This window comes from Mytilus edulis, chromosome 12 (assembly GCF_963676685.1).
Source record: "Mytilus edulis chromosome 12, xbMytEdul2.2, whole genome shotgun sequence".
Classification (NCBI taxonomy): domain Eukaryota; kingdom Metazoa; phylum Mollusca; class Bivalvia; order Mytilida; family Mytilidae; genus Mytilus; species Mytilus edulis.
In genome coordinates, this window is record NC_092355.1 from 40,038,808 (window position 1) to 40,061,782 (window position 22,975).

General features: G+C 31.6%; 1 protein-coding gene across 1 annotated transcript; it reads left to right on the forward strand.

The window, feature by feature from the left end:
- The first annotated feature begins 18,975 nt into the window (after positions 1–18,975).
- On the forward strand, positions 18,976–22,975 carry LOC139498454 (uncharacterized). Its single transcript, XM_071286837.1, has 6 exons — positions 18,976–19,075; positions 19,699–19,876; positions 20,652–20,805; positions 21,291–21,502; positions 21,933–22,081; positions 22,776–22,975. Exons 1-6 carry the CDS (start codon positions 19,062–19,064, stop codon positions 22,918–22,920), a joined length of 852 nt encoding a protein of 283 aa, XP_071142938.1. The 5' UTR covers positions 18,976–19,061; the 3' UTR covers positions 22,921–22,975.

Genomic DNA, 22,975 nt, shown 5'->3' on the forward strand with positions numbered 1-22,975 from the left:
ATATGTTCAGCGTTTTCATTATATTGAAGATTTATTTGGCCTTACATATCGCAACGAATAAATCTTCAAATGACGTCTTTATTGACAAAAATTTAAATATGAATTTTATTCTTATTTCAAATTGTAATGTTGTACAACACTGCTAGTTAAATGTGATGCTATGTTTACTAATAGTTCTCATTTATACTATTATGAAAACTACTATTCATCGCTTTTCTTTTTTTGCATCCCAATAACAATTGTTGTACAACATTGGTTATTAAAAGTGATGCTATGTTTGCAAATAGTTCTCGTTTATACTATTATGAAAACTATTGTTTATCGCTTTTTTTAGTTTGCCACCCATAACAGTTTTTAAAAAGTTTCTGTTGTCTATCTCAATATATATTTAAGGGAAAAAGAGATTTCACGATGTGCATATACTGAGTGATACAAAAGGGGTGAACGAAGCATTGCATTTTGTGTATTTTTATTCCCCAATATTACTAACAACTATTGTATGCTATGAACTTTATTCTTTGTCATGAAATCCTGTAAAAATGCGTATCTTCTCAAAATGTCCTTTATTAGTCCGAAGTCCGAGACAAAAATAAAAGGTTGATAACTCATATACATTTCAAAAGTAATGATGCTTAAAAGGAATTGACGTTCATGTCATGTCTTGTATTATTGCTATAATAACTGATATTTATGTCTTACATTTTTAAGGGTCATATAAACACAATTAACTTTTCTACATATATTGAGCGAAACGTCAATATTGAATAATTGGATTTTACTTTATTTATCAGTCTTGCAACACAATATAAATGTTGGTATTTATTTGCAACTGTTAATTCGAGCTTAACTGATTAGTCTTATTCAGACGTGACGCGCATCTGGTGTACACAATTATCAGCTTGTCATTTTTGGAGTGTTTACTATATAGTCTATAGATATAGAATAAAGAACTTTTTGTGCTTGTTACTGACTTTATCACAGTAAAATATCAGGTGAGCCCGAAGGGCTAGCCTGATATTTTCTGTGATAAAGTCAGTATCAACCACAAAAAGTCCTTTATTCTGTTTATCGGTAATTCAAAAAAAATAAAAAATTACTACAATAATAGAGAAAATAACAAACGAACTTCTTTTTCGCGTCGAATCACGGCGAATCACACTTGACGTCACAGGCTGCATTACGTCATTTGAAATTTTGTCACAGTGCAGTAAACATGGCGTTCTCTTGCACAAAGTATTGAAACGGAATTATTGCATGTGTTTCATTTATATTCTGCTTTGGACATGACTCTAACAATGGCAAATATAATGGTAGCATACCGGTAAGTCAGATTTCTTTATTTTTCACAAAGCATCATCATAGAGGGGGGATAGGAGGGTCCTGATCCCGAAATCCCTGGTTTAAAAACACGAAATCACGAGGTCCCGAATTTAAATCACAGGAGTTTGAAATCCTATCAATATGGGTTAAAAAACATACCAAAGTCGACTATCACAGTAGAGCTTCTCTTCGATTAAGGTCCTATCCCCCCTCGAGCATAGTAAGTCAGAACATTAGAATGATACGATATGAATCAGCAGATTTTTCATCGATCGTCATTTCTAAGTTCAATGACGTCAAGTTATAATTATATTTTACTTAAAGCTGACTGTAATTTGTAAATTATCTGAACAAGCTCATTTATTGTCTACTTCATAATTATTTCAAACATTTTAATAGATGGTGCCACGGTTACCCCCTTTTTAAAATTTATCCTAGATCCGCATATGAATAAGTTCACTTTTTTGTTCTTTGTTCTATGAATATCTGTCTTTAAATTGACAATGAAACCACATCTTTTAAAATTGTATATGATTGTCCCACATTCCCACAAAAATGTCGAAAATGCGTAAATTTTATTTTTTTCTAGCTTCTCTAATGCGATAGCGGTACCTTTTTGGTCACTATTTATGTGTTGCGTTTAAATATGAATTGTAACACTTTATAGTGACTGAACAGGTAAAACAAATACTTCTCAAGAAATAGAAAAAGAAAACTACTTGGAACAGCACCAGGTATTGCATGAATACAAACTCGAGATTGGAACACCATGGACGATGTGTTAGTTGTACTAATTTATGTTATCAAATAAATGTATACGTGTTTATTCATACACTTTCTTAAAAGCTTACCACGCTTTTTCATTTGTTAGAAATCGTATCTTGTTTTTTTTTTTTTGTTCTTTTCCTGATTTACATAATTTATGTAACCGTTAGGGAACCGAAATCATTGAAACACCATTAATAATTGAAAATCTTGTATACGTACATCAGCAATACAAAAGTTTCACAACGCATAAACCATTAATAATTAATCGCAGACTCACAAAATGCAGACGAAACGGCTAACAGGCATACAGTCTTGTGCAGAACGCCCCATTAATACATAAAGACTGCCCACCACGGATATATCAAAAGAATTATGAAAGATCTCCGGTGGTCGGAATAATAGGCAAATCCTGCTTTGTATGTAATGAATGTGCACATTCGCTTACAAGTTAAATTCGATTATGTTGAAGGAGAAAATTGATGGGGCCTCTGTTATACTGTTCTTTTTAACCACTTTTAACGGGCGTGCGTATTACGTATGTTTCCGTTATTATATTCCAAATATTAGAAATTAAAATGTCCATTACTTCAGTACGTTAAATGGGTACACTTTTAAAAATGCTTTGTTTAGTTTTGATCATATGTGTAATAGTAATTTTATATTATTGATAGAGCAATCTTGCTTCAAGGTGTCTGGGTTTGATCTCAGGTGTTCTGGAAGGGTGGGAAGATACTGCTCAAGATGTGGCATCCTTCATGCTCACGCTCAATTGGCGCATTCCGATAATAGTCTCAATAACCCCAATTGCTCTTCAAGGTATGAATGCCAGTATCTCTCCTTTTTTCAAATAACTCATCACACATCATTCGGAAATCAAGGTATTTGAGCTGTTACTAAGATTATTTAACACATAACTAGAGCAGAACGTTAATGAACCAAGGTATCTTCCTTTTTCTAACATACTTTCACAGAAAGATTCTGAGACCTTGTTGGCAAAATATTTCTTATCAACTTTGCAGAAAACAAATGATAGTCCTGGTGTAAAGATTTATGCAATATAATGGAATCATATTCTACTGTCATAAAAGTGAGACCTCTAGCTAGAAATGTAGCTATAAAAAAAAGGTTAATCCACCATTTTCTACATAAGAAAAAGAAGCTACATAGTCGGGTTTATTACAGTTATTTTTCATTCGTATGTTGTGTTTGTGCTTTTGAACTTGTCATTCGATTGAGGACTTGGGGTTGTATTTTCTCTGGAAATCTTTTTTTCTGTTATTTTTTTTACACATTAGTGAAAAAACGAACGTTCTACACTCCGTTCAGTTATCGTAAACTATAATAGCGACATATACCTTACGTCTTAATTCATTTTATTTATTTGAAATTATAATAAGACATTCACAATTATAACATACAATTGCTATTACACATATCTTCTCAGTTTTTTATATTGAACTAGCACTTGGATAGTCGTTGCGTTGTTAATTAAAGGAAGAGTGACGTGATTTTATTTTATTTCATTTGTAAACATTAAACATCAATCACTTGTTACGAAAACCAATATTTCATTGAAATCCATATAATAAACAGTCCATTTTTTCAAAGAAATGAAGGAAGAGAAATTACATGTTTTAGATCGTGTCACAGTTTTGTTACCTCGATTAATTTAGTTTAGAATTTTCAAATTTATTTGAGGTAAAGGATAGAGCTACATAAATACTTTGACAAGGTTGTTCGTGTCCTAATGGTTTACGAAGGTTGAATCTTTTTATCAGAAATGTAATTTTGAATCCCTACACTAAGGACTTCATAATCATTTGTTTATACTTTTATCTGACCGCAATCGCATTAAGTTTGCCTTGAAACAACATAAACAATGAATATCAACTTGTCAAAATCAAGTTTAATGAAATTAATATAAATCTGTAATCCTTACACACCAACTCATCAGCTCATCTTTCGATTCCTGCATATATTGCATTGATAATTTAAAAAAATAATGGATTGTACCGACACATTTTTTCAAGCGTACCTTCATTGATTCATCTGGTCATAACATAATTAAACTAGACAAATGTATCTAAAAAAGGTGACCTTTATATTCAGAATAGTTTACAAATTTACCAGTTACGAATGTATTTTAGATGATTTCCGATTTTAAAAACAACATTGCATATACGTATATTATTCTTGATTGTTCGGGTATGGTTGGTGTTATTTTTACATCGGTACCCCTAAATTTACGAAAAATTAAATATAACTTACAATGTAATACTTGTCAGATTTGCTGAAGGAGATAATATTCTGTCAGAGCAATTAAAGGCTGTAGAGTGAATAAATAACCAAAACAAATTACAATCAGAAGATATTATAAAAACTAACTTAAAATTGAAATTCAAAATTATAAAAGTGTTAAAGGATCATATAGGAATAAGTTAATTCTAAAATATATTATCACATATGACATATGCATTAGGGTGATTGTTTTAGGAGTATATGTATACCAAAAAAGTTCATTCTATAATATCCTTTCAAATTTGCATTGGTGATGATTGTTTATTTTTGACCCGAATAAAGCATACAATGTGGTAAAAACGTTTTGTTCAAATAACTAACCGATGTATGCACATATTTAGTTCAATATTAAAGTGCTAGCTTGTTTATTGGTTTGATAACATAGAGTACACGTATATAAAAAATCGAAATTATATTATTTTACGCATTCTTACTTTCAATAAGTAAGAGAAACGAACATGGCTGTACAGTTACAGTACACAACAAAGTAGAGTAGGTAGTCAAGTTGGTTATGATATGGGTTTAGATTAGAAAGGCAGACTAAGTATTTATAGATGTGGTCAGAAATAGTGTAAAATATGCATATTATGTGTCAACATGGTCAAGATTGTCAATAATGAATCGCTACATTTTGTGATGTTTGGTCAATATCAAATAAGTTCGTATCATATTATGGCAAACGTAGTCAAGGCAACAAACCAAAATATATATATAATATAAAATGTTTACTTGGTAATGTTTCTCTGCAACATCTTACTTAATTTTAGCCTTTTTACTTTTTTGAATCGTGCTTCACTGACGAGTCTTAGTATAAAAAAATCTGGTTTTGCCGTAGAAAATTATAATCTTGGTATCATTTATTAATATATTTGATATAAATGAGCCATCCACAAGTATATAAAATACTGAATAGTGTTGGTCAGCTTTGCCTAAGACAATTTGAATCCGTTATACGGTGTTCTCCACAGAAATTAATCACTTCTCGTTATCTTTAATTAAAGTTTATTTTCATTATTCAACTACAAATACTCTCCTCCATAAATTTCATCGTAATTATCTTTAGGAATGTGTATTCAAATTAATCACGTGTATTTAACACGTTCATTGATTATGTTAAATGATTCTTCTTCTATACCATAAAAAAAATCGTTATTTAAATGATCAAGTGATCATGCCACATGATGTATAATTTTTTTTTGCGATCTATTTCTTCAAATTTTGCATTGAAGTTTTGAAAAAAATGATTTTTCTTTTAAAAAAATATATATTCTTAATGATCATTTACGTTAATACCTTATAACATGGTCCGATAAGGCTCAGTTAATGGTGGCTCAGATATAACTAATTATTATTTATTGCGCAACACTGACAGACCTCTCAGCGGCGAGCAGTAACTTGACAATTTTAACCAACATTTAAAATAAAACTTGTGAAAATAACACGCTGCGGAATCGAGCATTAAGGGACAGCGGCCAATTAAGACGCTGCTGGATCTACGAACAGAATTTGAAAACGCTTCTGGACCCCCGCATCATATTGGCCTTGGGAGAACATAATGTCAGTTGAAAAAAAAAACATGATGTATAAGTTATGATAATATACAAGTTTATTCGTTTTTGATGAAAAGACAAAAAGGCAAGCAACACACAACATATTTTACATTCAATAATAAACATAAAACATTCATTTGAATGATGATAAGATATGTTTGTAATATTTTTTAGCAGATATCAATTTCAAGAAGTACATTTTTGCTAACGCTAACAAAAAAAATACGCATGAGCCATGCCGATTCGACGAAACAAATAAACAATTAAGTTATAATGGAGTAACGAAAGGAAAAATCAAATTCCACAGTTCTATTTTTTAAGAATTATATGGATTTCGTGGTGTATCAACTGGACCTAATCACTCACGTACGTATCATATCTTTAGATGACAAAAGAGATGATTTTAGCTTTCAAATTTTGAACTTTACATCTCTATGTAGCAACATTCCAGCAGCACCTGCATACGGGGTAAATCTTCCAATTGATACGATATTCCCGTGCTTGTATTTCCTATCATGATTTTCTTGATAGAGGGTTGTTTCTCACAAGTAAGCTATTAAACAAAGAGTTCCAAATGGGGAAGTTGAAATCATTCTTTCGTAAATTTTACGGACACCATCGAGAGTTGGTTGACCGTTATTGAATAACCATTTCACAGATGATATCGGATATGTTCCATGCGTCGTAACTATAAGTAACACGACGGGTGCCACATGTGGAGCAGAATGTGCTTACCCTGCCGGAGCACCTTAGATCACCTCTAGTTTTTGGTAGGGTTCGTGTTGCTTATTCTTTAGTTTTTGTGTTGTGTGTCATGTGTACTATTGTTTGTCTGTATGTATTTTTCATTTTTAGCCATGGCATTGTCAGTTTATTTTCGATATATCAGTTTGACTGTCCCTCTGGTATCTTTCAACCCTCTTGTAGAACTATCATTTGATTTTATGTTAATTGGTTCAGTTTATACGTCAATACATGTCTTAAAAACTACAATGTAATACGACATTTCAGGATCATACCTTACGATATCGTCAAACGAAGTTGACATATTTATCAAGTGAACCAATAATGAAGCACTTCCCGGTTTCACAAGAAAATTCTACTTTTAACATTTATTTTGTAATAAGTTGCCTCCAACATTTATATATAACATTACTTTGAACAGACTTAATCATTATAAGAAAGACATAATAACTTAGCTTCCTTGTCTGATCATTATATATAATATAACGAAGACAGGCTACAGTTTGTAACATAAACCTACTTTAAGGATGTTTGCTCCTCTACTTTTTGATATTTTGCCAGATTTTCGGAATCCTCTGTTTTTATCCATGTATTGTCATTAAAAAATTGAACCACCAACCCCTACTTTTTTTTTCATAATTTTATAACATAAAGTTTAAAAAGCTATATTTCAAAATTTTATGAAATTCTTGTTATTTTTTCATAGTTTTTGAAACAAATAAGGTGCCAATATTAAATGTATGAAAAATCTAGAGAGAATTATTTCCCGCCTATTTTTCAATGGTTATATCTCGAAAATGAGCACACGGACCCTCCATTTTTTTCTACTTTTTTAGTTTCTTTATTCATATACTATCAATTTATAACAGTATTTTAAAAAGCTTGTTAGTTTTTAACAGAGTAGCGAACATCCTTAAACAAGTAAGTCGAGGTTTATTGGCGATTTATCTATCTATTTCTTTCTTCGAGTATGTATCTTCTCATACTCTTATTATTGAAAATAAGTGCATAAAAAGAACTGATTTTAGTTTAATACAAAGCTTTCGCCCATAATTATTTCAATAATGGACATCTAGGTACAATGTAGGATAAGAAGACTTCTGAGTTGTTTTATTCAACAGGTTCAGGAATATTCAAGTAATATCATATGTTACAGTTTCACTAAAGATCTGAAGAAATTTAGATAATTCTATCTCGAAAGAGAAAACATTTTAGATAGAGGGAATATATTCATTAAATGTTGTGATATTGCATTTCAAGTAAAGACTCGTATTCGACTTGAAACAATCAAACTCCAGGCCACGTTCACTTGTATTTTTGTCCATCTGATGAGTTATGCCTTTTCAACTGACTTTTATAGTTCGTTCTTATGTTGTACTATTATACCAGGTTAGGAGAGGGTGGGGATCTATTTACCTAAGTCATGAGCCTGTAATTCATTGGTTGTCGTTTGTTTAAGTGTTACATATTTGTTTTTCGTTCATTTTTTTTTGTTTATATAAATAAGGCCGTTGGTTTTCTCGTTTGAATTGTTTTACATTGTCATATCGGGGCCTTTTATAGCTGACTATGAGGTAGGGGCTTTGCCCATTGTTGAAGACCGTACGGTGACCTATAGTTGTTAATGTCTGTGTCATTTTGGTCTCTTGTGAACAGTTGTCTCATTGGCAATCATACCACATCTTCTTTTTTATGTCTTTTGTCTTTACTTCGAACTGAAGCGAATTCAAAGCCAAATAGGCTAAGGTAATCTTTTCCTGGGATAAGAAAATCCTTAGTTTTTCGAAAAATTCAGAGTTTTGTAACAGGAAATTTAAAACAAAAAATGACTATATAATTGAAATTCATGTCAACACCGAAGTGCTGACTACTTGGCTGGTGACACCCTCGGGAACGAAACGTCAACCAGCATTGGGACCGATCCAGTATATTTGCCTGTACCAAGTCATGATCAGGAATATCACAGTTGTTGTCCATTCGTTTGATGTGTTTTTCCGTTTGTGTTTTGCCATTTGGTTAGGGACTTTCCGTGTTTGGTTTGTCTCGTTGTGTAGTATTTTTGTGACTTTACTTTTTGTCATACATGTACGTCATACGTCTGATATACGTATCATACTTTTGTATTGTTGCTCTATTTTTATACATGTTCCACGCCGTTTATGCATGTAGCTCCGAGCAAACGATCTGCAATGTATAAGTCATGTTCTTGTTAAGGTAAATACTGATGAATATGGAGCATTGATAACAAACATGAAACACGAATTTCAACTTAATACGCTTAGTATTTGAGAATACTGCGCAGTTTAAGAAATAACACATTAGCTTCATTGATTCAATGGTAGAACCAGATTAAGCTTACTGCAATACAGTGGTATGCTTATGTTTGCCATTAGAAGTAAGTGCACCCCACAGAAATGCAAAATTTCAATTATAAGGTTAATTGCGTCCCAAAGGATAGATTTTCGTTCTATAAACGATAGTATCACATAACAATATTGATAAGACAAAATATTTTATTTTACATAATACTATTTAGTCACGTTGCAATGTAGCTATTGAATTCATGACTAAAACATGTTATAAGTACAGTAGTTGTCGTTTGTGTATGCAATTTATACGTGTTTCTTGTTTCTCGTTTTATATATAGATTATACCGTTGGTTTTTCCGTTTGAATGGTTTTACACTAGTAATTTTGGGGCCCTTTATTGCTTGTTGTTCGGTGTGAGCCCAGGCTCCGTACTGAAGACCGTACATTGACCTATAGTGGTTCACTTTTATAAATTATTTTTTTTGGATTGAGAGTTGTCTCATTGGCACTCACACCCCACATCTTCCTGTATCTAAATAATAAAGTTGTGGTCATTTTTAAGAATGCTTTAGAGATACATTATGATTTGGTTAACGTATTGAAATATTTGTACTTCCTCTTGGTATTGTAACCCTTCAATATTTCTTTCTTTATGATATTAATATCAACTTATACACGAATTTGTAGTTTTTACTCACAACTCAATGGGTACCACTGCAGGGTTGTAAATCATAGGCTATTGTTTTTAAAGGAATTCAAATTAATGAGTTTTGCAGTTTTTTTATACATGGTATACGTACCCGTCCTCGTCCACCCTTTGTTTGTAAAATGAATGCTATTTGTATACATCTAATGAGTTAAACGTTTGTAAATTGCTTTTTATAGTTCGTTCTTATGTTGTGTTGACACACCACTATTCAAGGTAAGGTGAGGGTTGAGCGCTCACAAACATATTAATCGCGGCCGTATGTGACTTTCAGTGTCTATCATATGTGTTTTTTTGAAAACTGTTTAGTTATAAATTGTGTCGTACATTTTCATCAATGAATTGCCTTATATTTTTCAAGTCAGAGCCTATTATAGTCGACCATACGGTTTTGATTTTTCTCAATGTTGAAGGCCGTACGGAAGCCTATAATTACTTACCTTCACCTATATATTGAATATGTGTCTCCTTTATCATCATCATTTAATATCTCCTTCTGTAAAATTCATTTAAAAGAAGTCCGAAATTAAAATAAATAACAGAAGACGCTAAACACAATGAAATTAACATAAAAAAATAACAACATCCACGGTGCTTTGTATAGAGTTTTACCATAAATGAAGGGATGTGAAATGTTAGAACGTTTAAGATGTCTGCACATCGAAATTTTTTGAGGGGAAAACCTGATAGCGATAATAAAATTAGAAAAAAAGTTTTGACAAGTTTTTGATATCGAAAACCTTTGTACTGTCAGTTTTCAGTTATAACAAAATTTCGTCCGTTAAAACCAAAAAAGTAGTTGCATTCACAAGGAAATCAAACAAGTTGAAATATAGAGACACAATGCCATGGTTCTAATTGTACATCGCCATATAAAATTGATAGTTAACAAGAGCAAATTACAAATCATCTCTTTTATCTTACATCTAAGTATCATGCTTTAATGTTCGAGCATTGAAAATATTGATATCGGGATCGGATAGTTTACAATGTTTATTTTTCAATATAATTGAAAGTCATTTCTCTTTTAACATTATTAAGAGCCAAACTACCAAATATCTCCATGTTTACCTATTAGCAAAAGCGTTCAGGCTAATGGGATTTACCGTGTTAGTTTCATGTTTGTAAATAGTTTTTTTTTCTAATATCGAAAAACATGAATACAATTATTGTATATCGCGGTTTCGTTATTTAGTATTTGCCTACTTCTCATCTATAAGATATATTTGATAAATGTTGTTTATCTACACGTAATTATTTGTATGGTTCTTCTGGTAAAAAAAATAATAATAGGATTGCCTTCCGCTTTTCTGTGTAGGGTCATGTAAACAAACATAATTGATTGGTTAAATCAATGACGGATTTTTATATTAATTCGAGGCTAAGGTCACAGATCGTATGAATAATTAGCATTAATGAACAATTTATCATTTCCTTTTAATTATTAGTCTGTCTAGCCTGACAGTTCAATATATTCGTCGTTTAAAACTGTATTGGTAAATATTCCATATCAATATTCACTTGAAGGTTAATCCCATGGACAGCTCTGAGACATAACCAATGACAATTTGACAGTGAATGAAATTAATCTGTATAAAGGCGTATTTCTTTGATTGTCTGACGATTAGCTTAATTAGTCATTAAGTTTTTAAGTATTTATATATATTTTTGGTAACACATACGGGGATTTGAGTATCCTGTGTAAATATTTTCAAACCAGCAAAGCGCTTCAGACGCACAAAATTGATTGCGTGTAATTTTAATTTTAAATCCAATCGTAAAGATCAAACGCAATTATATACATAATAAGATTCCAAAATCGAATCAGTTTATGGCTTTAACGCACGGACATCAGATTAAAAAACAATGTCTAATAAGAAATTAGTAAAGCTACTTTGGTGCCAAACACGAAGGTATCAGACACTAAATAGAAACAATTAAAGGTCAAGCTGTTCTTTTTTTAACATTTAAGTTATTCTACTAAGCTTCAATCTGTCAGTGCTGACATTGATAACCACAAATTACCCTTCTTCACTTTTGTCATTTTTATAATAGGATTAATTAAAGTAGAATTCAAAAACATAATTAATAAACAGTACTCCAAGGTTACTGTTTAACACAAATTTTTTTGGGACAAAAAATACCAGAGGTGCATACATGAATATTGAATAGTATTCTTCTTTAAAAATACCGTAATATAAAGCCCTAGAAAAGTTGCATTGACGTACACATGGGATATAAAAAGATCCATCACAAAACAAACTGCAATAACCTTTATCATATTAATATCAGTATAAATATGTCGTGTATCCAAAATATTTTTTTCAATTTACAGTTCGCATACCATTTTGATATATTTAGCGCATACTCAGAGATATATGTTATAATGGATGTTACTATATACCTCTCACTGAAATTCACATGTATAAAATACCAGAGGTATATACATGAATATTGAATAGTATTCTTCTTTATAAATACCGTAATACAAAGCCCTAGAAAAGTGGCATTGACGTACAAATGGGATATAAAAAGATCAATCACAAAACAAACTGCAATAACCTTTATCATATTAATACTAGTATAAATATGTCGTGTATCCAATATTTTTTTTCAATTTACAGTTCGCATACCATTTTGATATATTTAGCGCATACTCAGAGATATATGTTATAATGGATGTTACTATATACCTCTCAATGAAATTCACATGTATAAGAACTTTGCATTGCCGTATTTATTGTTTTAAAAATTGCAATAAAAAAAGACAAAAGAAATGTTATTCTTATTGAAATGCATAATAAAAAGAATGTATGTACATTAGCTCGGAGAAATCAACAAAATCAAAATAAGATACAATTCCGCGAAAGTCTATTGATGTCTTTTACGCATTTAAGTCATTTCAAAACATTACGTCATACAAATGAAAACACTAGAGTTAACGGTTTTCCGTTACGTTAACAATCGAAAATCGCATAATACTGTATTAAAATGGATTTTTGAAGTAGGTTTTGTTTTATATTTTATTCTATTGCATTATTTTCATATTTACTGATTTCAGAAAGTCAACATGGCGGCGCCTTAGTTACGAAATGTTAATTTTGATTTGATGGTAGCTTACGAGAAAAACATGAAAATTAAAAATGGCATATGTTAGGTTCGAAGAGTAAAAAAAAATAAACAGATGTTTTTCTACCGTCTATTTTTTCTTCAAAAATAACATTAAATAAAACCTACACGTTTTTAAAATCTTTGGTAAATGTTTAATAATTTAACACAGCATAGATACCAGGCCGACATTGTATAACTTTCAGAATACTTCTCCTACTGGATAAGATCATTAGGAGACTAATTATATATTAAAACAAACCATTTATAGTTATACAACTGAACCTTGTTTGTTGTACCGTAAGCAGTTTTCTTACAGCTTTTATAAGGATTTCGATAAATAGTATAAGCACACTGTTAATACAGTGACTTCATTTGTAGGTTAACGATCGTCTAATAATTGTTAAACTGTTACACTATAGGGCCTCCAGGATAATTACAATAACATGACATTATAAAGACTTATTGTCTACAAATAGCCAACCTAGTTTCAATTTGATTTATATTGTACTTTAAGCACTTTTACGACAGCTATTATAAGGATTTTAAATGTTAATTTATAATAAAAACTCAACAAGCAACAGTTCAGACTAATTTGGCATCTGTGTCTTACATGGTCATATTTAAGGCTTTCGATGAAGCGACATAACAAAATAATTGTAAGTAATTGATGTATGAGGTATGATTTATTGTAAGTTCCATCATATATATACAATGACTAGACAAAAATCACAACTACAACTACATACGTATAATATTGCCATCGCCCATTTAAAATACAACATGGTAACACCTACGATAACCCCCAGTTTTTGGTGGGGGTTCATGTTGCTTAGTCTTAGTTTTCTGTTGTGTCTTGTGTTCTATTATTTGTCTTTTTGACTTTTCATTTTTAGCCATTTTCGAACTACGAGTTTGACTGTCCCTCTGGTATCTTTTACCCCTCTTTTTCAAACAATGATGTGTATCAATATTTTCCTTTATCAAGATATCTTTATTTGCTCGTTTTGCTACGAAAAAATATTTTAATTACATGTAACAATCATTATTTATGAGAGTATATTTGTTGTTTGAATATACAAAATCTGTCAATAATTACATGGAAATATTTTTTTTTATCGGGATGGGGAAAATAATGTAATGTTAATAATACAACTTCATGTACGTATTACATACTTGTATATTTCAGATGAAGTCAGGGTAACTAGTGCCATGTTGAAATGGCTTTGTAATACAACCAATATGAAAAAGATAGGAAACTCTATAACATTTTAGCATGGGTTTATTGCAGTAATAAGCCAAGTTTCTCAAATAATTTAGCAGTTTGTGTGTAACTATCATGCAGTACATTCTAACACTAGTATATGCATTTGATTGTCTGTTATTCTATTTTATGGCGTTGTTATTTTTCTTTCGACTTATGTATGTTAAATACTTGCACCTGTACATGCTGTACTACGTTTTTTGATGTGGTTTATAAGTGTTTCTCGTTTTTTTTTATATAGCTTAGACTTTAGGTTATCCCTTTGAAAGGTTTTACCCTAGTATTTTTTGGGGTCCTTTGTGTTTCGGTGTTAGCCAAGGCTCTGTGTTGAAAACCGTACCTTGACCTTTGCTGGTTTACTTTTATAGATTTTGGCTTGGATGGAGAGTTGTCTCATTGGTACTACATCTTCCTATATATATATTAGTTAACAATTGCATTGTTGTTTTTGGTATTTGTAAAATATCATTTCGTTTAGTGTTGTTATATATAGAAACAGGTAACGTTGTTATATTTATTCCTATGAATGTGCTGTCAGTTCTAACATGCCTTCCTTTTAAAAAAAAGGCTATAAATAGGTTTATTCAAAAGTTTATTTGCCTGTTTTTGGCTTGTCACCATGTCATGTCGAGTGACTGCAAAAAAAATAAAGACATTTAATCACAAATTATAATGTTTATTTCGGATTTCCCAGGTTTTGACTTCTTTAGATTTCGATTTTTTTTTTCATATATTCATAGCTGATTTTTTTAGTTTTCTCCTTGTAGTGTCAACGAAACGTTTGCCAACTATCACTCACTTTTCTTATTAAATATTTGTCACAATGATACAGTCTTTTCAAAGCTTGTCTTTAATTTTTTTCGCTTCCTGCCATGGACGTGTCAAATGTTCTCAACTTTAAAGTTTGATTATCATTTTGGTATATCCCGTCTCTCTGTAACCTTTAGGTTTTTTTTTTTGTGAATGAAATCTACACATGAAACAGCTATTTTGATCGATAAACAATGTTATGAGTTTAAGGTCGGTGTACTCTGTCAGATGGTACACTATAACACTACACAATTAAGTTTACATCTTACTTATGATATCGACAATATCCTTATACCTGTATAACCAATCTCAGGGAATTAAATGAACGTAAAACAGTTATAAAAATATACAATATGTAATGGAAAAGACATACAATATTATTATTAACATGTTTCAAGACACACAAGCAGAAAACTACAAATCGTAACATAACTGTTGTGAACGTTAAATAAACGCGGTTTTACCTTTGTGTTAACATAACGTCATTCCCGGCAAAATTGAAAGTTGTCGATTTAGCGTTACGAAAATTTGCCAACATATGGCATTCTGATAACATTTTTTTGTTATATCTTGTTATTAACCTTAAATTTCTTTAGTTACTTGTATTTACATGCTTTATATTGATACATTGGCGTCGAGACATATGAAATAGTGTTTGATGTACGTACAGTGGTGTAAATTATTGACCTTGAACTTCATGAACTTTAACGATCTATTTTTGTGTCCGAAACGGTAAATAGGTAAATACTACACGCTCAAAAATCACAGTAAACCTTTAAAATATTTTACATTCATTCTTATCTTGTACTGTTATACCACTGTCCCAGGTTAGGGGGAGGGTTGGGATCCCGCTTACATGTTTAACCCCGCCACATTATTTATGTATGTGCCTGTCCCAAGTCAGTAGCCTGTAAATTCAGTGGTTGTCTTTTGTTTATGCGTTACATGTTTGTTTTTCGTTCATTTTATTTACTTAAATAAGGCCGTTAGTTTTCTCGTTTGAATTGTTTTACATTGTCTTATCGGGGCCTTTTATAGCTGACTATGCGGTATGGGCTTTGCTCATTGTTAATGTCTGTGTCATTTTGGTCTTTTGTGGATAGTTGTCTCATTGTCAATCATACCACATCTTCTTTTTTTATATTTGTATTGATTTAAAGTTTTGACTATGATTTCTAATTTTTGAAAAAAGTAGTTCAGTTGTTTTTTTATTTTGCAAAACATGGCAAACGTATTTGACCTATTAAATATCAAAAGACTAATGGTATTGTAATAAAGATTGACAACCATATCTACACAAACTACATATGATCTTACAAAATCTAAGCAGCATGTTACCTTTGATCTAAATATTTCTTGATTAACTGAGCATTCAAAGTCGATTATTTAAATGTTAAAGCCAAACAATTGTTGAAGAGCCTTAAAGGACCACACAAAACTGCTGAATGTTTACACTCACGTAATTCAGTATGTGCACCGTATACATAAAAACTATCAATTAAAGAAAAGAGGATATGAACAGCAGAATTACACATTACATAAATTTGACTGTCACTTTCACAAATCAGTTTACCGGGACAATATGTCTACGTCACCACTCACTAGTAAAATGTTTTACGTCGATAAGGGCATGTTGACGGGGTTTTGATTTACATTGCGGTAAATCAATGCAAAGCAGAGAGCTCTTTTTAATTCACGTGGTTTCCTCGGTGTATGTTTGTCAACTTAATTTGTTATCATAACCAGTTAAGACATTAAAAGATATTGTTATCGTTTTATTTTTCGAAACAACCTTCTATTTTTTTTTATTTTTTTTTTGTTACAGTTTTTGACTGTCTAAAAGCAACTTATAATAAATGCCGAACGATCTTGTCTTAATATATTTTTAGATTACTAATAATAACATACTTTCTTATATATGTAAAAAAATATTTCCCTTTAATCTTATTTAACTGTAAATCAATCAGTGTACCCCTTCCTATGTGAACGAATGACGTATTTTCTTATATACATTAAAGTTATAAAATAAAGATTTCCCCTTTATTTTCTTGTACTTTAATAACCTTAAATCCCCCAGTGTTTCCTTCTTTTTGCAATTGCCTGTTAATGATTTGTTTTGTGCTGTATACGCCATTTGTGAATATAATTAAATAGTAGAAAACAAACATGTGACTTTATACCTCCCTGGCATTTTTGTGATGATCATATGATTTTTTTTCTTTCAGAAAGATCTGCACCAAGATAGGTACATACATGTATTAAATCAATGACCTGACATACTACAAGGCCGATACTTACATTATCTTCTTTGAGGTCATTTACTATGTATATGTCTAGATCTTTGTATACAAACCTCATATAAATCTAAAGGTCCACATTATCTGTGACACAGTCATAATTGTAGTGGTTACACAATGTTAACATTAACATTGCTGTTTGGATTAATTGCAGGTAAGGACTATTTGATGATAGTAGACAATGTAGGATATTATAGTAAGATAATAATGGTTGTGTTTTCGTCTTCGAATGTACTATACTATTTTCCTATATTCCTTGATTTGCAGAGCTTGTTGTCAGTGTGCTTCATCCCTTTGGAAGTTTGATAGCAGTCATTACAAGTTGGTTGATCTTTATTGAATATATTTGTCACAGATGAACTGAATATTTTTCAATTGTTCGTTGTTATTCGCATATTGCCATGGTTTTATTTGTTCTCTTAGTTGTCCACATCCTTTGTTATAATCCCATCGAATTGGAGATGAAGGATACTACGGATACAGTTAAGTCGGCTTCATATCTTGACTTACATCTAGAAATTGACAATGAGGGTCGGTTGAAAACAAAACTTTACGACAAAAGAGATGATTTCAGCTTTCCAATTGTGAACTTTCCATTTTTAAGTAGCAACATTCCAGCAGCACCTGCATACGGGGTATATATCTCCAAATTGATACGATATTCCCGTGCTTGCATTTCCTATCATGATTTTCTTGATAGAGGGTTGCTGCTCACAAGGAAGCTATTAAACCAAGAGTTCCAAATGGTGAAGTTGAAATCATCCCTTCGTAAATTTTACGGACGCCATCACGAGTTGGTTGACCGTTATGGAATAACCGTTTCACAAATGCTATCGGATATGTTCCTTACGTCGTAACTACAATCCCCTTCCCTTTCCTGAATGTGACCTACCGAATTAGACTATTTACCGGATTTGATATCACATAAGCAACACGACGGGTGCCGCATGTGGAGCAGGATCTGCTTACCCTTCCGGAGCACCTGAGATCACCCCTATTTTGTGGTGGGATTCGTGTTGTTTATTCTTTAGTTTTCTATGTTGTGTCATGTGTACTATTGTTTTTCTGTTTGTCTTTTTCATTTTTAGCCATGGCGTTGTTGGTTTGTTTTAGATTTATGAGTTTGACTGTCCCTTTGGTATCTTTCGTCCCTCTTTTAAACTTTATCCATGCAGGTTTTTGTTAATGTGTGGTACCGAAATCCTGACAAATAAATTATCAATTATAAATAAACTACGGTCACTGAAATGTAAAGCGCGACTACAGACAAGGACATTGCGAACACGTTGTAAGTGTACACAATATAAGAAGCACCATCTCCGTCTAAAAAGTGTATTATAGCAATCGAATACGAAAATCGTTTCGAGTTACCCCTTCAGCAATTAATATACTGGAAATTAGGAGAGTTAGTCCTACTTAAAAAGGATCTATTTAGAGTAAGTTTCTTTGGATACATATCTGCTAACTTTCCTTGTTTAAAAAGACATGGGAGAGTGAATATAAATAATGCAATTGCGTGACAATATTTTGATCTTCTATTATTTTTAGGTATTTATTTGGATGTAACATCTGTGCAGTACTTTTAAACACTATTTGTCTAAGCTAAGAGGAAGTAACAAAAAATAATATTATTCGCTATGGCTGTCAATAATTTGTGTGGAAAACTTATATCAAATAAAAGGCGGTAGATACCAAGATGACATTTAAAACTCAAAAGTCGAGATAAATTGACAACGTCATGGTGAAGGACACAACGAAAAAAAAAACGTGTGTATGAGAAAATTATGATTGAACAAAATCCAACAGCTACAATTATTTGTTTATTAAAAGCTTGCTTTTACAGGTGTACTTTGTATCCCTCCACCAACTCGGGAAGAAGATGCTTTAATGAATTTACTTTCGTAAGTGTATTTTTAGTATTTGTCTATACCTAAACTACTAAGTTTCTGATCTATTATTCCAGGTCATATCCCCCTATATTCGTTAACAAATGTCTTGTCTCATTGGCATGAGATTTTGTTTATTCGAAACATAACTTAGTCATTGTGTTTACTATGAAAGCGCATTGCAACATTGGTTTTAATTTTCATTTGTGGAGTTACACATCAATGTTTTTTTGAAAGGAACAAAATTTGTAATTTTTTTTTAAAACATTAATAATCAGTAAACAAATAATTCTCATTCAGACATACATACAATGACAACAACGACGGCGAAGCGAAACACAAATTAAAGAGCAAAAAAAACCAACATGAATGTAATAGGCTTTTCATTCAACGATTATTTCTGTAATGTTGACAATTTTAAAATGACCAAAACTATTTTTGCTTATGGAAATCAAAAAAAAATATAATATACAAATGTATAGACTTGCATAAGTTTTAATTAATTTCTTTAAAAATTGATAGTACAGTACAGACGACAGGATATTCACATTTCCTTGGTTTTTACTTATATATTTATATGTCCAATGGTGCTTATTATTCATATTATTTTATCTAATAAATATCTCATTGATTTTCAGACCTGAACAATTTACCAAGTTTACATCAGAGTCCAAACATCCACTTCCAGCTCATTCGACAAGAACATCTTTCAAACATAAATATGTATATTGCAATGGTGGGATTGCAGATTATAAATCAGGAACAAATATTGATATAACAGCAACGACATCCGTGTCTGGTACAGCTCATACCAAGGTAGAGTCTGCATCCTTTAGAATCCAAATTTACATTCCTGCATCCCTATAAAAAAAATGAGAATGGAAATGTCAAAGAGACAACAATCCGACAAAAGAGCAGATAACAGCCAAAGGCCAATAATGGGTCTTCAACGCAGCTAGAAAATCATGGATGCGAAGGTCGTACACAGCTTATTAGGATCTCTTTACTCTTTTGATGTACAACTTTTTGCGATTTTTTTTAACGAATTTCTCGAATTTTATTTTTTTTTTCTTGATTTGTCTGGTATTTCCAGATATAAACATTGCTTGCATCTAAAATATACGTTGTGTTATTCCAGGATGTCCCTATTTGGGTTGGATCTCAGTGTATATATATAAACATTTATATTTATCCAAATAAAGATCAATTAACGCTGCCCTGTGATATGACATTAAGTAGGAGTTAGGGTGTACAAAATGGCGCAGTGGTTTACACGCAAAATTTAGCTTCACCATATTTGTGTTTGAAAACACATGTTATGACAAACGAAGAAAAAAAAACAAGCAATACATTAAACAGTGTTGATCTCAAACTGTAGCTTTGATATTGAAACATAACGTTTCACAATGAGATAGACATTCATTCGTATATAATAAATCAACAAAAAAAGAGTCAAACAGAAAAACACAGACCATATAATCATTTGTTTTGTTGTAAATACATATTTTACAGACACACATATTACATTCATTTATATTCAAAAATGTGTATGTACCAATCCTGTTTCTTTTATGACTCTTTTTGTTAAAAGGCGGCACAAATAATTGCACGAATGGTGAAGAATATGCCTTCTGCTATATGTAACAGTGTTGCGGGCCAAGTTAAAATTGGAGTATTTACTAAATCTGAGGGCATGATGATATATCCATACAATCATTATGTTGCTGATAGATCTGAGTGTAGAGGTATATTTACATTCTGTACTCGAAATATTTTTTGCAAGTGATTTATTTTCGAGACTTTCGCGAGTAAAAAATATCACGAATATGAATTTCTAAACGCGGAATAAACTATCCGCAAAAATAAGTTAGTTTACAGTAAATTATTAATGCATGCTTCCTCGTTTTTGATCATTAGAAATGCACAGATACAACTTGTACAAATCTGTAGTGTTAATTTACGACGTGCGTGTTTACCAATAAGTATTTTTTGTTAAATCTAAGATACTGCTCTGACAACTTATTTGTGTACTCGGCATCGTGAAGAAGTAAATTTGGGTCTTGTTTAAATATACAGCATACTGTAATTTAAGTTTTTTAACTTCCGGTTAAAGTTTGTTTCTGTTCTCTCACGAATTTTTGTAATAAAATTTAGAACTTCACATTGCTTCCGAACCAACATGTTTTTCCTGCTTGTATCAGTAATAACAATTTTTGTTGTATATTCACAGGTATATGTTCGGGTGCTTGTAAAAATACCTGTACCCCTGACGGTAGGAAATATGGAACTTTAGCAGGATCGGCAGGACGTACTACTACAATCCTTGATGACAATATACTTTGTAACGCAGCCGATCCATACTTACATACATTCAATGTACTGGTTCACGAATTCACTCATTCAGTTCATACCTATGGTGTAGATGCTGCAATGAAAACAAGGGTAAGATTTTACTTGTTCATGTGTGAGGGTCGATACTTCACGAATGCACTCGTTCTGAACATACTGAACAACTTTATTTGTTGGTTATAAAAGCTCAAAGAACTAATGTTATTGATTTGTTTGCTGACTTAACATAAATCTTGTGATTTGATCGGTTTGGATCCTGTACACTTAAAATCGCGTAGAATAGATTGGATTACAAAAGTAGTTTCGCGAAATGGTTTATCGAAATGTAAATCAATAAAATATGTTAACGGACAATCTGATCCAAGTAGATATGCAAATCTTATGGGGGGAAAATCGTTGTTCTCATTTGTTGTTGATCTAATGTTTGCAGTTGGACATAAGTTTTGTTTGATATATTTGAAATTCGTATTCCGTAGTTACGTACTTGTATTATTTATTTGACATTCTAATTTATCCATTGCAGATTACTAATTCTTATAATGCTGCCAGGGCACATCGGACTTGGGAAATGTCTTCATATTCAATGTCTAGTGAAGGAGAATATCTAGCACAAGGGGCGGCAGCATACTTTAACACCAATCGTGGAATATCACACGGAAACTATATGAATGAGTAAGCTCAATGCATAAAGATTAGTTAAGTTATAATTATGGTATCTTAATGATAAAAATGTATAAATTCAAGTGTACGCATTGAATTACAAAATTTTATTTTAATTCTAAACCAAAAAGAATTATCGATAGTAATTTTGATGTACGTTTTACATTTCTTATCCAATTATTGCGTTATTCTTAGAGTAAAAGTGTGTGTTGGCACTTAATCATTTATTTTCTGTGACATGATCCGTTAACTTTTAGTATGACGTCTAATATCACTGAACTGGTCAACATTTTTGTTTAGGGGCTAGTTAAAGGACGGCCCTAGGTGCAGAATTTTCTCGCTGTATTGAGGACCCATTGGTAGCCCGCGGCTGTTATCTGCTCTTGGTTGGGTTGTTGTCTCGTTGATACATTCCTCATATCCATTCTCAAATAGTTGTATTACATGTTCAGACTAATAAACCTAAAGATAAATAAGAAATGTCTTAAATTAAAAGTACGAGCATTTTAGCAAAGAAATAACTTATTTCAATGAAATTAAGCTAAAAGAATTTAGTCCAAGTCAAATAAATATGTCGTTGGCAAATTATCTATCTAAACCAATAACTGATATTACCTTTGATAGAAAATTAATTGTAAGAATGTCAAAGAAACCTTTACTTGAATATTGATAAGTATATAATTATGTTTGATTTTAAAAAAAATAGGTGTACGAATAGTGTTCTCTGTGCAAACGAAGCGGCTATGAGATATCATCTGTGGGCAAAGGATAAAGAACTGTACAGCATTCTCTCTTATATATATACCAGTAATCATGCTGAAAAACCCAGCGGTCTCCATGTCTGTGTATGACGACGCTGACAAATAGGAGCACATCTTTTCTATTAAACATTAGTTATTCGTTTAA

What these genes read in the sequence shown, in the direction of transcription:
- LOC139498454 (XM_071286837.1), top strand. An exon ending in ATGCTGCAATGAAAACAAGG is followed by an intron (nt 21,503 to 21,932) that starts GTAAGATTTTAC and finishes TATCCATTGCAG; the next exon opens with ATTACTAATTCTTATAATGC. An exon ending in CACGGAAACTATATGAATGA is followed by an intron (nt 22,082 to 22,775) that starts GTAAGCTCAATG and finishes TAAAAAAAATAG; the next exon opens with GTGTACGAATAGTGTTCTCT.